General features: G+C 39.7%; 1 protein-coding gene across 2 annotated transcripts in view; it reads right to left on the reverse strand.

The window, feature by feature from the left end:
• Positions 1 to 727: 727 nt before the first annotated feature.
• Positions 728 to 17,900, reverse strand: part of zmp:0000000926 (lysine-specific demethylase 6B) — a 52,359-nt gene continuing 35,186 nt past the window's right edge. For both annotated transcript variants that reach the window (XM_036591995.1, XM_036591996.1), the window contains exons 2-3: positions 10,715 to 12,245; positions 728 to 2,511 (exon numbers count right to left, since the gene is read on the reverse strand). In XM_036591995.1, the coding sequence (XP_036447888.1) occupies positions 2,080 to 2,511; positions 10,715 to 12,094 (1,812 nt within the window). In that variant the 5' untranslated portion in view covers positions 12,095 to 12,245 and the 3' untranslated portion in view covers positions 728 to 2,079. The remainder of the gene's footprint in view (positions 2,512 to 10,714; positions 12,246 to 17,900) is intronic.

A 17,900-nucleotide genomic window follows, 5' to 3' on the forward strand; every position in this document is an offset into this window, starting at 1 on the left:
CATGCTGTTGATTGATAACTGGTAGAATTAATCACTAACAGACTCTATTGACATATAACCTATGCTACTGACCAGTATTCAGTGCTCTTGATTGGTATCTCATGCTGTTGATTGATGATTTGTACAGTTGACCAATAACCTATGATACTGATCGGTAATCAATGCTCTTGATCGATAACTTATGCTATTGATTGATGACTTGTACAATAAACCAACAACAGACAGTATTAACCAATATCCTATGCTTCTGACCAATAATCAGGGCTCCTAATCAATAATGTATGCTGTTAATTAATTAATTGTACAATTAATCAATAACAGAAACTATTGACCAGTAATCTATACTACTGACAATTATTGCTCTTGATCAATAACTGTTGATTGATGATTTGTGCAATTACCCAGTAACAAACACTATTGACCAATAACCTATGCTACTGACCAATAATCAATGCTCTTGATTGGTATCTCTAGCTGTTAATTGATGGCTTGTACAATTAACCAATAACAGGCGCTTTTGAACAAAAACCTATACTACTGACCAATAATCAATGCTCATTATTACATGCTGTTGATTGATGACTTGTACAATTAATCAATAACAGAAACTATTGACCAATAATCTATACTACTGACAATCAAAGCTCTTAAACAACTCATGCTGTTGATTGATGACTTGTACAATAAACCAATAACAGACAGTATTAACCAATAATCTGTGCTTCTGACCAATAATCAATGCTCTTAATCGATAATGTATGCTGTTAATTAATAAATTGTACAATTAATCAATAACAGAAACTATTGACCTGTAATATATACTACTGACAATCACTGCTCTTGATCAATAACTCATGCTGTTGATTGATGACTTGTACAAATAATCAATAACTGAGACTGTTGAGGAATAATCTGTACTTTGAAAGAACATTGATTGATGTTATTAAACATGTATTTTTATATGTTTGGGACCAATGATGGGTTATTAAAAGATAAATATTATATCTATATATTTTGCTGTCGTTATCTGATCACTTTTAAAATATGAGGTACTCTGGGTATTAAAGATATTAATTTTATAACTTCATTCTTGATGTTACACATTTATTTTTTTAGTCATTTTAGAATGCAGTAGAGGTGCTGTTGAACTAAAAAATGTTAAATTTACCGCTAAAGATTTAGCCAAACATGCTAATCCAGCTCAGTGTGCTAGCTAACTCGTTTGGTAGCACACCTCTGTTCTCAGGGCTGTACAACACAGCGCTTTCTATTAAACATCAGGAGATTTATGAAATGGTTACTAAGGTTTTGGTTAGGGTCCAGATATTTTAATAGGAATGCACTCGGCCTTGGCTAGGCTAGCAAATTAGCAAACATGGAGCAGTTTCCTAGAATTTGAACAAGTAAATAAAGTGCCCTGGAAACAGAGGGATGACTCTGCTAGATTTCTAATTTGGCTTTTACTCATTTTAGCTCTGTCATATTACTAACATGGCATATTAAACAAAAACCAGCCGATCTGTTCTCTTTTGGACAAAGAGTTCATTTTAATGTCAACATTGCAAGCCACGGCACTTATGTTCTTATCTGACAGAACTGTGAACAGCATAAGCTACAATGCTAGCTAGATACTCTCACTTACCTAGTGTTTTAAATGAGTCTCACCTATATCATAATCTGCTCATTTTTTTGATGCTTTTTAAGACTTTGGAACACAATTGTTTTCCTGAAGGCTGCTTACTGACCACTGACTCTGTGATCTACCCTGTGATGCAATTAGCATGTAAAACACTGAGGCAAAAAATCAGATTTGTGCCACTTCAGACTCTGTAAGGTGATCCTACACAAAGTGACTCATATCTGCTTTCAATAGATCAGATTGTTGCATAAAAAATCAGATCCGTCACATTTTTAGGCCAAAAATTAGATTTGTGCCACCATGTAATGTGAACGCAGACAAAGTGGCTTATACCTGATTTCACAAGAACAGATTTCTGTGTGAAAAATTGAGATCTTTCACATTTTTAGGCGAAAAATCGGATTTGTGCCACTCTAAAACCTTGCAATGTGAACGTAGCCTTACTGCTGTCTCACTCGCTTACAGCCTTGAGGTAAATCCAGGCAGGTCCTGTCTCCAGCCTGCAGCTCTGGGGCGGACCAGCGTCTCTTTCGGGGGCGTGGCTTCTCCTGGCTCTGCGAATCAGAAGGAGGGATCTGGGTGGAGGGTGGAGGTGCGGGGGGTGGGGGCATCCGTTCTGCCCCATGTGTGCTGACCTGTGTGACCTCCGACCTTGTGGTGGTGCGGTCGTGCCCGCGTTGTGCCCGGGAGTGGGCGCGGTTTGAGGTGGCGCTGGCTGAGGTGGGCGTCGGGGTCAGTGCCAGGCAAATGTCGCCCGTGCTTAACTGGCGGCAGGGAAGGCCGTATAGCTGGGCGCTCCGCTGGGGGCTGCAAGAAGACCACCCACGGTCCCTCACGAAGAATGGATACTCCTCTAAAACGGTCAGTAATTCCTGCCAAAAGTAAAATCAACAAACAACAAACTTGTTAATGCAACAGTCTTGACTGTCAGCAATGCCAGCTACAACTAAATGGTCCAGTCTAGACACAGAGTAACACGGACTGTCACTCGCCAAGAAAAACAGTCCAAAAACAGATTCCCCTCTAAAGCAAAAAGTAACAGGCCAAAAACTAATTAAACAACTATATAAAACTTAAGACAGCTGGGGTGTTTTCAAAGAGGGTGCTTTTGTTCCTTAAAGAAGTTTAAACTTGTGATTTCTATCATATACTCCTCCTGGACTCTTTCTTTACAGTGTTGGTGATAGGCCAGGGGTCACCAAGACTACAACAGAAATATAGGCATTTTATTTACTATCCAAAACCAACAAAGAACCTGAACATGTCTTCTGAGTTTTATATGGTGCTGGGGAAATAGTCATAAATCTGGACTATTTGGCCTAATAACATCCTGTTTGCATCCATGCATGCATTTAAAATATAGGTTTTAGACAATATTAGACTAAAAAACTAAAACTACCATAAACCAATGTCTCAGACATCAGACAGTGTATTCATACCCATTTCATGTAATAACTTTCTGTGAGGGAGCTGAGAGGTGGACATCTGGTTCTTATCACCAGCACTGACTTGGTAAGTCACTTTAGAACAGAGCATTTCACACCAAACCACTCTGAATGACTCTGTTTACATCTTACCCTTTTCATTATGTAAAAATTTTGAAAATTCCCCTTTGACCTATGAAACTCTTTCAGTGCTTTTTTTTTTTGCACCATTTGACCGTTTTGAAAATCCCTCCCGCATTCCATGATGAAAGGTCCAGTAGAAAAGGACCAAATCTTCAGCATATGTGGAGTAAAATATTGTTCTGTAGGCCTCCATTAAAGGTAAAGGGCAACTCCACCAATTTTTCAACACTCAAACATAATTTAATGAATATGATGTGAACAAATTTCTAAGGAAACTTACGGAATCAGAATTGTTCACAGTGGAGGTGATAGGAACCAGACGTCTACTTCTAACAGCTCACAGAAGCCCTCATAGAAAGTTGCATGAAATGGTTGTGAATACACTGCCTGATGTCTGAGACATTTTAGGATAATTTTGAGAGAATTTTGGCTTTTTTTTTTAATCCATTCATGGTGGAGGGATACATATTATGCAGAAATAGTCCCCAAAGAAAACTTGTTATTTCAGATCTTCCCTTATTTTACCATCATCAACATTCCATATAAAAAGACACAGGAAGGTTCACCGGTGGTTTAGAATAAAATGCCTATATTTGTGTTGTAGTCGTGGTGACCCCCTGGGTCCTATCACCACCACTGTAAAGAAATCTGAGCCATTCACACCAAACCACTCTGAATGACTTTCTCAACCACAGAATTCTGAAGAAATTTTCGATACATTTAAAAATGAAATTCCCTTTTAATAATCCACTTTTTCCATCTTGGTTGAAGTTAATAACAAAATCTTAAAATATATTCTTTTTCTGTGAGCTATTGAGTCTCCATTGAATTGCATAATACTTAATCTCACTGTGTTCCCAACTTTAGACCTTTTTCACTGTGAGTGGCTTCTTTATGATGGAGTGTTAGTAGCATTTAATCACTTCCGCTCCACATGACTGCAGCAGTAGTGATGTTATTGTAGCATATCACAGCACTCAAACACTAAGCTATGACATATTTTAAATTTTGTCATACCTGAATGACAAATGGAAAATGGAAAAGTGGATATAATCAAATCAAAGTACTGATTTTAATGGAGAATGTGACACAGCAGTTGCTCTCTCAGTGAGTGTGAGATATGGGGAGTGAATGTGCAGACCTACGCCCTCTGCTGGTTGCAATCAAAACGTATTGAATCACCATTCTTTTCTCCATAGAGCATTTTTAGCTAATAAATTAAAGCTAGAGCAAAACATTGCGGTGCTTCTCACTGCCATTTTGAAAACCTGTCAGTGTTCACATACTAGATCAAACTTTATTTCAAAAATGTGAAGAAAATAAGTTTTTTCATGATGTGGTATGGTATACTTATTAGCAGACTTAAAGTCACTGGAACCTGATCCAAAGGAAAGTGACCATCATGACAAGGTGGAGATTGAATTGGGCAGATGAGAAAATGACTAAATAAAAGTGAAATATGTGAGAGTAAGGAAAACGACAGTGCTACGGAAACAAAAAACTAAATGAGAAGCAGTAGGATGAAACGTAAAGATGAGAGAGATAAAAAATGACCAGTTAATATGTGTTCATATCAGGTATCTTAGAGGGCAGTGCACTCAGAAAAACACAACCACCCAGCGATACCCTAGCCACCACCTGGAACACCATAGCAACCAGGGAAGACACCATAGTAACCACCCAGCAATATCCTAGCAAGCATCAACGATAACATAGTAACCACATAGCACCCCAGCAACCACTTGCAATACCATATTAACCACTAAATAAGACCATAACAGCCACCTGGAATGCCATAGCAACACCCTAGCAACTGCCTAGCAACCACAAAACAACAAACTAACAACCACCTCCTATAGCACAACACGCAGCAACACCTTAGCAACCACCTGGAATAACATATTAATTGCTTATAAACAAGCATCTTAAAATAAATAGCAACCACCTAGCCACACTTAGCAACCATCTGGAATAACATACAAACTGCTTATCAACAAATACCTTGAAATAAGGTAGCACCCACCTAGCGTCACTTAGCAACTACCTGGATTAAACCCCTGGAATAACACATGAACTGCTTATCAATAAACACCTTAAAATAAGATAGCAACCACATAGCGACACTTAGCAACCACCTAGGATAACATGTGAACTGCTTGTCAACAAGCACCTTAAGATAGCAACCACCTAGCAACACCTTAGCAACCACCTGAAATAACCACCTGGAATAACATATGAACTGCTTATAAGCAATCACCTTAAATAACATAGCAACCACATAACAACATTTTAGCAACCACCTGGAATAACAAATGAACTATTTATCAACAAGAACCTTAAATAAGATAGCAACCACCTATCAACACCTTAGCAACCACATGGAATAACATATGAACTGCTTATCTACAAGCACCTTAAAATAAGATATCAACCACCTAGCGTCACTTAGCAACCACCTGGGATAACATGGCAACCGCCTAGCCACATCCTAACAACCACCCGAAAACTCTACCTTCCTTAAACTCAAGGTAAATCGTTCCTCTTCCTTATTCTTCCCTAAACTGACGTATTTCCAAGTGAAACTGGCTACTCAGGTGGGATATAATTGTAAGTAGGACATGATTTTATTCTTTAGGATTTGACTGGATCATGAAATATGGGCTTTCCAGAGCGAACACCTCAGAGTAAAGTTAGACTGTGATAATCAGCAGAAAAGCCAAAGGAAAAAATAAATAAAAACAACCAGATTTTGTCAAAAAATTAGGCAGTACAATATTTTGATATATATTTTCTGTAGTTTCTGCAACACAATCATTAACTGTTGAAAGCTTGAATTTATTATGTTGTTTTTTTTAATATGTAGAGGAGGCGCCGCGCCAGTTAGTAGTCTAGCCCTTTAGTGTCCACTCTGCTCTAATTTTTCTAGCACTTTCACTGCAAAAGCAAGAGAAAAGGACTTCAGACAAAAGTAGTCAGGTTAAATAATTCCATCTACAAGTGTAATCACCTAATGTTTGAGCGAGAGATGGACTGTGTGTGTGTTGGTGCATGTCACTTCTTCACCAGCTAACTCCCTTTTAGCCTCTCAGCCTCAGAAAACTTTAGAAAACAGCCCATATACTGCCAGATATCTGTACTTCCTCACTCCTGTTAACATGAACACATTTTTTCAACCAGTCCAAACACTGAAAGAGAGAGACCAAAGTGAGGAGGTCTGCCGGCATCATCACGGCATTCCTGTCTCATTAAGTTTGTGTTATATTAAAAAAAAACTCTCAAAACTCTCAGCTGTGGAGCACAGCTCTGCCACTTCTGCTAACACTTAACCGGAAAGACACACGGCTTTCTGTGAGAAAGGTCTGTTATCAGCATTTGTGATCGTGGAGGATCCGCGTGTGAAGTTTCACTTTGAACAAGCTGAAATATCATTTTGTTAAATTCATAACCGTATGGTTCACAGAAGCACTGGTGCTGACGTTTGGCTGGTCCTGAGCTGACACACTAAAACTGAGAAAACAGCCACTCTAAATATAGCGGTAAGCAACGATTACGGGACCCAGTGCGAATGGGGAACCGTCGATATGAGGCCGAGGCTTTAAGGAGAAGTGAAATACCCACTAACCTATTAGACCATCACTCACACTCAAATGACACAGTAGATTAGGATGGAAAGGAAGGCTGGTATTCTGCTCGTCACACGTTTTGGCAGAGCTTAAACATGTGATAAACAGATGAAAGCTGGAGCCAGATTGTGCTGTTTGAATCTGAATGTCATTTTTATTCCCAGGAAATCATCTAAATAATCTAAATAGCATATTAAAATGGGAAATTTGCCTAAAAAATATCAAGATTTGCAGATATTCTGAAAGACATACTTAATAAGATAAGCGGTTTTACAATGAAAAGGATTTTCAGTGGGAAATCCCCACTGCCTAAAGATGAGCCTAGAACTGAAATAACAACAAGAAGCGTTCTTTGGTAAAGGCAATGGTTCTGTATAGAACCATGAACACACAAAAAAAAAAAACATTTGCATGCTTACAATGTGTTTTTGTGTGGTGAAATGGCTCTTCAGATTGATGGAGAATGTGTTGTATATTGTTCTATATAGCACCAAAAAGGGTCTGCTATTGCGACAATGTCAGTTGTGTAACAGTAGAACATTTTCAAAAGAGATATGATGTTTTTTAGTAAAGACAATGGTTATATCTAAAACCATGAACACTCAAAGAACCATTTGCATGCTTAAAGGATTCTTTGCATGGTGAAATCATTCTTCAGATAATGGAGTGTTGTACTGGGTTCTAGGTAGTACCAGAAAGTGTTCTGCGATTATGACGATGTCAAGCGTGCAACAGTAGAGCATTTTTAAAAAGGATGTGATGTTCTTTAGTAAAGACAGTGGTTCTATCTAGAACCGTGAACACTCAAAGAACCCTTGGCATGCTTAAAGGATTCTTTGCATGGTGAAATGGTTCTTCAGAATGGTGGCGAAAGTGCTGTAGATGGTGCTATATAAAAAAGGCTCTGTATAGCACCAAAAAGGGTTCTACTATTGTGATATTGATAAAGTGTGCTGTATATGGTTTATATAGAGCCTTTTTGAAAAGCATTCTATATAGCACCAAAAAGGGTTCTGCTATTTTTACAAGTTTGACAATAGCAGAACCCTTTTTAGTGCTAAATAGAACCATACACAACACATTCTCCATTAATCTGGTGAACGATTTCACTAAGCATTTAAGGGTCCTTTAGGTGTTCCTGGTTCTATATAAACCATTTCCTTTACTAAAGAACCTTTGAAGAACCATTTTTAAGTGTGCATATTCCGTGATTCCTGATATTCTACACAAAACATTACAACATCTTCATTCTTAATACGTAAATAGTTTAAAAGCATGTGAATCACTGCGAGGTTTATTTAAACTCTGCTTGCTGTTGTAAACGGAGAACCGGTGATGTATATTAGAGCACAGTTTGAAAGCTGTGTTCTCAGTTCTGCTGACCTCACCCTCAAATATTCTATCATGTATAAGAGATTCTCCTTATAAACTCCTGCTGTGGTCTTAAAAGAACCCCCTCTTGTTGAGTGCAAGCGAGAAAGTTTTCTTAATATAGCCAGAGGCACAGAGGATAAATTAGTATGTATCACATGAATAAATTAGTGTCACCAGAACAGAAGAACAATTTAAATTCAGCAAGTTGTGCATCTCACTGATTTAGAATTCAAATAATATACAGTGGAAACACATACAGATATTTCTCTACTGGATTTCCTTAAACCAAATTAACGCCTATTTAAAACAGTCAATATCTAAGTAAAATAAAGTTTCACATGACAATAAGTGATAATATTAGGTTAACTTTATTTATGAACCACTCTAAATAGTTCAAACCGTGCTCCCACAGTAAAAAAAACTATTTATAAAAACAATAAAGTATTCAGACCTTAGACAATTACAACTATTTTGTTGTGATGTATTTAAACCAAAGGCATTAATAGAGATAGTAATAAGCTAAACATATAAACCATCATCATTTAGAGGGTACTTCTACTGGGAGGTGTCTGTCCCAAACCATAACCCCTAAATTTAGACTTTTTTAAAACAAAAAAAAAACTTTATTCAAAAAATGCTCATCACTACCATAACACAGAATTTTGGTTTGTAGGCAGAGCCTTACTTTAGCCACGTCCCTACATTTTAGAGCAGGAAGTGAGGCTGCATCCCTGTCCTTCATGGCCTCATGGTGAGCAGTTAGATCCCATTTTTGGAAGTAAATGCGTCCCAAATTCTGAAAATGAGTGTGGAACGTTAAAAAATGTCCACAGCGAAACAAAGATTGTCAACTTGTTTATGTTTTAATGGAAAATATGATGCTTTAATGTGTGTACAGCTGTTCAAAGCTGTGTTTGCTAGTCATGTACTGGCTGCGTTTTGTAACTCAAAATGAGCTACAGTTGTCACTACCGGAACAGTCATTACTGAAACATTTGCTAAAGTTGTTTTGGTAGTAGAACATGGCATTTTCATTCATTAGTTTTAATAACATAAACATGATTAAGGTAGAGGGTCACTCAAAGCAAAAGGATTTTAGGCTGAAGTCCAAGTTTGTTAAAAGTCCCAAATGTGTTTCAGCTCTGACTTTGAATCAGTCTAATAAAACACAAAGTTAAAAAAACATATTTTAGTGCATACTTTTCTATTTATTTTCTAAACCTTGTATACAACTGTATATTATATTAAAGTAATTTTATTTTAACTTTATTTTCAGTGTTCTACTGCTTTCTTAGTCATCAATGAATCATCTACAGCTCTATTCATCTTGTGTAGACTACATCAAAAATATCTTAGATTTTTGTCTCTCCCTACTAATTACCCAAACCTTGTAAAGGTGTGAAGTACCAGCATCTTAATGGAATCATTTTATACATGTACACGCAATATTTTTATTGAAAACTGTGAACTTTTGAATGCTAGAGAATATATGTGCAGTTTTCTACACTTTAGGAATGTAGAAGACAATTCGAGGTAAAATATAATGCTTACAAATGAAACACTGTAAATTAACCAAATGAGTCTTCAATTCCTTTTTCTATCTAAGTGATGAAATGACTCACAATTTGATGATTTATATCAGTACCAGTCTTGCTAGTTATATAATATTTCAAAAATGCCACAAGTTCAGAGATTGCATAGTGTGAAGATGTTGCAAAACCAGCCAACATCAAATGAAGCAGTGGTACCTAAAGTTTGCTTGCTATACAGGCCTGGGTTGTAGCGTCATGAAGAAAAATGGTGTGAAAATCTGTGCAAACCAGCTGTTTACTTCTGCTTAGCAAAGCTAAAACATCACCAAAGGGAAATGCCAAGGTGGTGAGCAGAAAAATCACAGAACATAACAAATACCATGTTCACAGCAATATTACATTGTAAAACCAGGGTTATTTTCAGGTCTTACATCGATCATTACTAAGAATATTGGATTTATCAGCTTATACTTCCAATTGAATTCAACAGAATTTACAACCACTGCTGTTCACCACTGCTTCTGGATAATGGCACAGGAAACCAGCAAGCAAATAACAAAAGTCTGACTGAAGTCATGCTGCATAAAAAGTTCACCACATGATATTATCACAACTACAGGACATCCACATTCTTCATCCACGTCAACCTTTTTGAAGGTGACAACAGCTTAAAATGTTACAGCTATGGGCCATCATTTCCAAGACCTTTTCTTGTGAATATTTTGTAACTTGATTATTCTCTAGAACAACCCTCCCCTGGAGATCTACATCCTGCAGAGTTTATTTCCAGCCTGCATCTAATAAACTGCCCCAACCTAACCCAACACTGATGCATCTGATCCAACCAATCAAAAAGTTCTGACGAAGTTAATTAGCTGTGGCAGATTGTGTTTGCAGGAAGGTAGATCTCCAAGACCAGGGTTGGTGACCACTGCTCTAGGATTAGGCTAAGGTACTCTCTCTACCTGCTGGACCTACCTGAGTGTTGCGGTCAGCAAGCAGAACCTGCAGATGGTTGAAGCCGTCAGCGGGGCCAGGCGAGATGAGTAGGATGGTGCAGGTACTCAGGTGGAACTCAGGTGAGGTGTCAGCGCTGTGCAGAAAATCCTCTGTCCGCAGCTCTTCCACCCTCTTCAGACGGCCGCTGGCCAACTCAATAAGGGAACCCTTGGCGAAATGAGGTAGGACTGCACTTGGGGGTGGGTCGGGGCCACTGAGGATTGAAACCGAAGGACGGTAGGATCCTGGAGAAAGCTCCCGCTCCTGATCGGTCCCATGGCTGTTGTGCTGAGAGTGTGGAGAGTGTTGGGAGTTCCTCAAAGGAGAAGGAGGGGGACCTGAGGGGCTAAGATTGGCGAGCGCCTGAGGGTTCTGGTGAACAGAGGAGTACAGTGACCCCAGGGAGTAGTAGATCTGAGCTCCAGTCTGGGAGGCACTTCCACTGGAAGGTTCATGAGGAGCTGTTGCCTTACCTGTCCGTGAATCGGAGGTGTATACATGGGGATTGGGAGGTTTGGGCATTCCCAGAGTCCTAGGGTCCCTGTCAGGCTCTTGTAGGAAGGAATGTGCATTAGGACCCTCCTGGGACAGGGTACCTCTTCCTGTACTGCGGCCTGCCAGATCTTCTTGATGCCTCTTCCTACCATTGGAATGGGAGCCACCACCCAGTCTGGATCGGGCATCATTTCCACAGTCTGAACTGGAAGCTAGCCTTGAGCTTGATTCGGACCTACTTCCTGGGCCGTCCAGACCATTGGGCCTCCTGCTTGGGTACCTGAGCCTGCTGTCTGAGAGAAGATCAGGGGGGTACATTGAGGGCTGAGGAAAGAGATGATGGGAGGAGAAGAGAGAGGAGCTGTATTCTCGCCTCGTGGGTCCAAAATAGGGCCACATATCCCTGGACTCGACTGCATAAGCGCTCTTGAAGGTAGGCACGGAGATTGGTGGCTGCAAACCCAAAGGAGAGATGTCGCCCCGTAGCCAGCGGGAGTGATGTGGGATTGGTGGAGGTTCGGTTCCACTGTCTCTCCAAGATGGTGATCCTGACCCACGTCTTTCCCCTGCCTGACTGGGCAGGAATGGGTGGTGGATGGAGGATTGATAGGGAACCTGCCATGGCAGTCCCAAGGAAAGTGGCGGCAGTGGGGGTGGTGGAGGTGGAGGGGGTGGGAGAAGATCTTTATCAAACCGCGAATCTCCACCACTTTCCCTGCCCTCGGACACTTGTTGTCGCCGGCTTCGGAGTGGCGCCGGGTGTTTAAAGTCGTCCTCCAGGGGCCGCTGTTCAGACGAACCCTGTCGGGACTCCCGCTTTTTCGGGGGGAGGCACTCTTTGCCGCGGTCCGGGCTGGGATTCATGGGGTACTAAACCCCAGGCCTGAGGGGCCGCACTAGGTCACATGGGCTGCTGGGGAGAAAGAGGGGTGTGGAGAGAGACGAACAGCATCCCTGCTGAACAGCATCACGCAAAACCCACACCTCACACGGCCCTGCACTCAGAACGTCTCACCTGAGAAAGAAAGAATAAGAGAGAAGGTAAGTAGGGTAATGTTGTAATTACTATTAATTGAGCTTCAATGTAGTTCTTTGATCTTATATAGTTACAGTTAATGGATTGAAGTTAAAGTTGTAGTTACAGTTCATAGATTGTAGTTAATGTTGTTACAGTTAATAGATTTTAGTTAATATAGTATTTGCAGTTCAGGGATTGTATTTAATGTTGCAGGTACAGTTAATGGATTGTAGTTAAAGTTGTAGTTACAGTTAATGGATTGTAGTTACAGTTCAGGGATTGTATTTAATGTTGTAGTTACAGATAATGAATTGAGTTAATGGAGTAGTCACAGTTAATGGATTCTAGGTAATGTTATAGTTACAGTCAATGTAGTTATTATTTGCATCTTAAATCCATAATCTGTTCAGTGCATTTTTGAAACTTCTCCATGCGGATGACTCTGTGGTCACTTTTACCAGTCACTGACAGTAAGAGTGTTCTGGTCTGTGAGGGTTTTAGTAAAATCCAGTGTGCGATTGTGGCTGTTACAGAAAACCTCAACAATCTGTGGGCACACACACACAGCGGCCTGCCTGGCCGAGACACTAGAGACTGAACCGATCTAAATATAACTCATATGTGATTGCCACCACGCTACAACACAATATGAACGTGCTAACACAGACTGATGCATATGGTGAGATGGAAGGACGCCGTGGGAGAGATACGGCTGCACTCAGAGGAGGACAAGCAATGATAAGTTTGTTCTGCTGACTGAACTGTAGTGGAAATCCACTGAGTCGTCACACGCTTCACTCACTCACACCACACCGTCAGCCACCGTTACCGTAGCGATCGAACGAGCCAGTCGCCGCCCACCCCTGATTGCCATAAGCTCACCACAGGGTGTGCGGGGGCGACTGTGTGAAAAGAATGAGAGAGAGAGAGAGAGAGAGAGAGAGAGAGAGAGAGAGAGAGAGAGAGAGAGGTGAAAAAGAATGAAGGGAGACAGAAAAAGAGGGATGGAGGTGAAGATAAAGAGAGAAAGAAAGAAAGGAAAAGACAGAATGAATGAGAGGCATGAAAGAAAGAGGGAAGCATAGAGAGGGAGAAAGAGGAAGAGATGAAAGGGAATGATGGAAGGAGAGAGAAAAGGAGATGAAGTTGAAAACAGAGAAAAAAGGAAAGAAAATGAGAGCGGAATGAGAAAATGAGAGAAAAAAGAATGAGAAGAGGAAGACGAAATTAGAAGGGAGAGCGAGTGAGAAAAGAAGGGATCGAGGTGAGGATGGAGATATGTGGAGAGGAAGGGAAAGACAGAGAAAATGAAAAAAGGAGGAGAGATAAAAGTACAGAAAGAAGGGTAAGGATAGAAGGAAAAAGAGAAAGTGAGAGATAAACTTGGGAGTGAGAGAAAGGGAGAGGGAGAAAAGTATGTAAGGAAAAAAGAGAGGGATGAGAGAAAGAAGAGACGAGGAGAGAAGGAAAAAAGAAAGCGAGAGATAAATGGATGAGAAAGAAAGAATAAGGGATGTAAGGATGGAGAGTGAAGAGAGAAACGGAGAGAAAATAAGAAATGACAGAGAGGAAGGAAAGGGGGAAAAAGGAGAGATGGATAGCAAGAAGGGGATGGAGACATAGAGGGAGGAGAAAAGAGATAAACAGGACAGAGAGGGAAAGATAGAAAAAAGAGAGGGAAGAGAGATGGAGGCTAAATTAGAAAGTGAGAAATAGGATAGAGAGAGGGATGGAGGGAACGATGATAGAATTACTGAGGTTAAGGATAGATAAAGGAGAGAGAAACAGGGTGGATAGAAAGGGAGACGGAGAGATGGACAGAAAAGAAGGGTGAGAGTGAGTGAGAGAAGGATTGAGAGAGAATAAGTAGAAAGTAGGAATCAGGGGAGGGAGAGGTGGATGCAAAGATGGATAGAATGAGAAGAACAAAAGGAGACAGAAGGATAGAAAAATGAGAGAAAATAAAAAGAAAAACAGGGTGGATAGAAGAATAGATGGAGAGATGGACAGAAAAGGAGGGTGAGAGAAAGATGGGGAGATTAAAAGAGTAGAAAGTGAGAAACAGGAAAGAGATGGATAAAGAATGGGAGAAGAAGAGAGAGAGAAAGAAAGAAATGAGAGAAAAGAAGAGAAATGGATGAGAGAGGGAAAAGATGAGGAGGGAAAGAAAGAAAAATGAGAGAAAAGCAGAGAGAGATGAGAGAGAGAAAGAAAGAGAAATGAGAGAAAAAAAGGAAAGAGAGATAGGCAGGAGAGGGAAGAGAAAGAGGGAAAGGAAGAGAAATGAGAGAAAAGAAATAAGAGATGGATGAGAGAGGGAAAAGAATGAGGGAAAGAAAGAGAAATGAGAGAATAGAAGAGACAGAGATGGATGACAGCGGGAAAAGAGAGAGGGAAAGAAATAGAAATGAGAGAAAACAAGAGAGAGAGATGGACGAGAAAGGAAAGAAGAGAGGGAAATAAAGAAATGAGAGAAAAGAGGAGAGAAAAAGATGGATGACAGAGGGAAAAGAAGAGAGAGGGGAAGAAATAGAAATGAGAGAAAAGAAGAGAGTGATGGACGTGAGAGAAAAGAGAGAGAGGAAAAAAGAGAAATGAGAGAAAAGAAAAGAGAGAAACAGGGTGGATAGAAGGATAGATGGAGATATGGACAGAAAAGGAGGGTGAGAGGGAGTGAGAGAAAGATGGGGAGATTAAAAAAGTATAAAGTGAGAAACAGGAGAAGGATGGATGAAGGGATCTGGAAGGATAAAGAAATGAGAGAAGAGAGAGAGAAACGGGGGTGGATAGAAAGATAGCTGGACAGAAAGGGAGTGAGTGAGAGCGTGAATGAGGGAGGGATGGAGGGATGGAGGGGGATGTAAGTGTTCTTCTTTCATTCACATATGTATGTGTGGGGGCGTTTCTGTAATGTCTCTAAATTAGACACTTTGATGTTTGTGTGCAGCGCTGCCGGCACATCTGCTCTCCTTTCACTCCTCCGTCTACAGTCTGCCCAGACTGCACCGCCACCCGCTGCCGTCGCCATGGAAACTGAGTCCATACATCCACGCGGAGGATGTGTGTGAGTGTGTGTGGGGGGGTTATGCAGGGATACGAGATGCAAAACACACACAAACTCTACTGAACAAACTGCAAAAAGTTCTCAGAAGCAGCTCTGTAATCTCTAACGCCACTCTCTTCTAACATCCACAGCATCAGCATTGAAGCGATAGTTCACCAAAATTTCATTATGATTCAACCGCTAAGTTGTAAACAGAGTCCTTCTGAGTGGTTTGGTGTGAAATGCTCCATTCTAGAGAAACTTACCACACAATTGTTCACAGTGGTGGTGATAGGAACCAGACGTCCACCTCTAAAAGCTCCCTCACAGAGCTCCCTCACATTACATGAAATGGTTATGAATACACTGCCTGATGACTGAGACAAAAAACTGATTACTTTAGATTTTCCACTATTTTCCCATCATCAACATTCCATATAAAACGCAGAAGACACCTGTAGGTTTGCTGGTGGTTTTGGATAGTAAATAAAATGTCTATATTTGTGTTCTAGTCATGGCGACCCCCGGTTCCTATCACCACCACTGTAAAGAAATCTGGACCATTTCACACCAAACCACTCTGAATGACTCAAACACTGAATTATGGAGAAACTCAGTGGAATTCCCTTTAAATCAAGTCCATATAATCTAATGCACCCAATTATTATACATTGGTGTAAGAATATTATAAGGTTATACAGCTTATTTCAGTTTGTCCTATTCTATTGGTGGATCATTGTGCTTGTTTTAAGACATAATGCTTAACCGCCCATTTAAAATCTCTTAAAAAATCTTGCAACATTCTTAGGACAGTCTCAAACTGAGAAATATTAACACTCCTGCTATGTTACAGGTAAAATTGACCTGTTATAAAGTTTAAAGATACAGGAAAAATAAATAAATAAACAAACAACAACAAAAACAACATTCTGCAATTTGCTTTTTAATGAGAAACGAGTGTATTATTATTAAGTAATTATTAAGATCATCAATTATTAAGTAATTGATGATCTGTAATGGGTTAAAAAACAACTTGATTACACAAAAACATGATTAAATTCATACTAACTGAGCTAAGGATGATGTTTATGGATAAGTTATTTTTTAAACTACTTTCGGGTGGTTAAACATGCAATTTGACCTGGGAACATTATTGCGGTTTCTTACAGCTGAACATAACAGGAGGGTGAAACATCAACAAGATTTAGGGTGTTTTCACTGCAGCTGTGAGCCAACATGCAATAGAAGCATGCTGTATATATGCTAATTAGCATGGAGCTAACTGCAATCATCACATGCTCGCTTCAAACTGTTCTGTTAAGTAATCTCTAATAGACTTGCTTATGTGGTTTCTGACACTGTTATCTACAGTTGTATGCAAAGGTTGGTCATATTACATGTTTTGCTGTGCACATCCTCTGTAGAGACTTCACATTAACTGCACATTTTAATGCTAATTACAAAAAACTGCAAAAGTTGCAAAAGTTATGGCACATTTAATGTGTTATGCTTTATTTATTAATAGAAATAGTGCAGTAACACTTTACTGTAGGATAATCGTCTTAAGGCTTAATCACACACATAAGCTTATGACAACTGACATAACCTTGCATAAATGTTTCTTAATGCTTATTCCAACAGGCACAATTCGCTATAAAGGTTACATTTGCCAGTTTTCATCAAAGTTAGCTAAAGTTGTCTTTATGACAGATGACACCTATTGGAAAAAGCATTTATAAAAGTTTATGTAGGGTTATGCCAGTTTTCAAGTTTATGTAGGTGTCATAGAGCCTTATGATCAGTACCCAACACTAAAGTGTTACCCTTTTGCACAACCTTTTGCATGACACTATCATAGCATAGTTCCCAAAAGATGCCGAGATAGGGGTTTCCATATTAAAAATATCAAAAGAAAAAATACCCCATTTACGTAACGAACACCTGCAGGTGTTTGACAGGCTGGAACTCCACTTGCAAATGATGGCACTTTCCTGGAAGCTATTAAGCAAGTAAGTAAATTGCATCAAAACTCTTGAATCCCAGCTGAGGCATGATTCCCTTCAGCTTTCACACAGCTTACAGCTTACAGCATCCATCACCCACAGCAAAGCAACACACACACATTCTGTCTTTGATCAGATCTAGCTCTGACATTTTCACAAATCAGTCTGCTCAGTTTCGTTTTGAGTAAGAAATGTCAAAACCGGTTTTCTGAACACATAAACCAGCATTTGTTTGAATATCACATCCTGAATTTTACTAAATACTCACCATAGTCTCATAGCCTGACTGTCTACAGCGCCGTTCAATGCGATTTATAATACAGTGTGCAGTATGAAGTTACAAAACATGCTATTATAGAGATTATCCAAATGATCAATGTGTATATCATCCCTGTTGGAACCTTTTATCTCCATCTTTTTTAACTTTTTAATACATTTTGAAATTACCAGCTGCCGTTCATGCCATATTAACATTTCACAATGAATGGACCAATAGAAATGCTCCAAAATGACTTCAAGAAAGGCCCAATACCATTTCTTATTTTTTCCACTACCACTTGTTTTGAGTGTCACCATGATTGAAATCCTCCCCTCTGAAATGGGACC

The sequence above is a fragment of the Colossoma macropomum genome, unplaced genomic scaffold (genome assembly GCF_904425465.1).
Source record: "Colossoma macropomum unplaced genomic scaffold, Colossoma_macropomum, whole genome shotgun sequence".
Taxonomy (NCBI): Eukaryota; Metazoa; Chordata; class Actinopteri; order Characiformes; family Serrasalmidae; genus Colossoma; species Colossoma macropomum.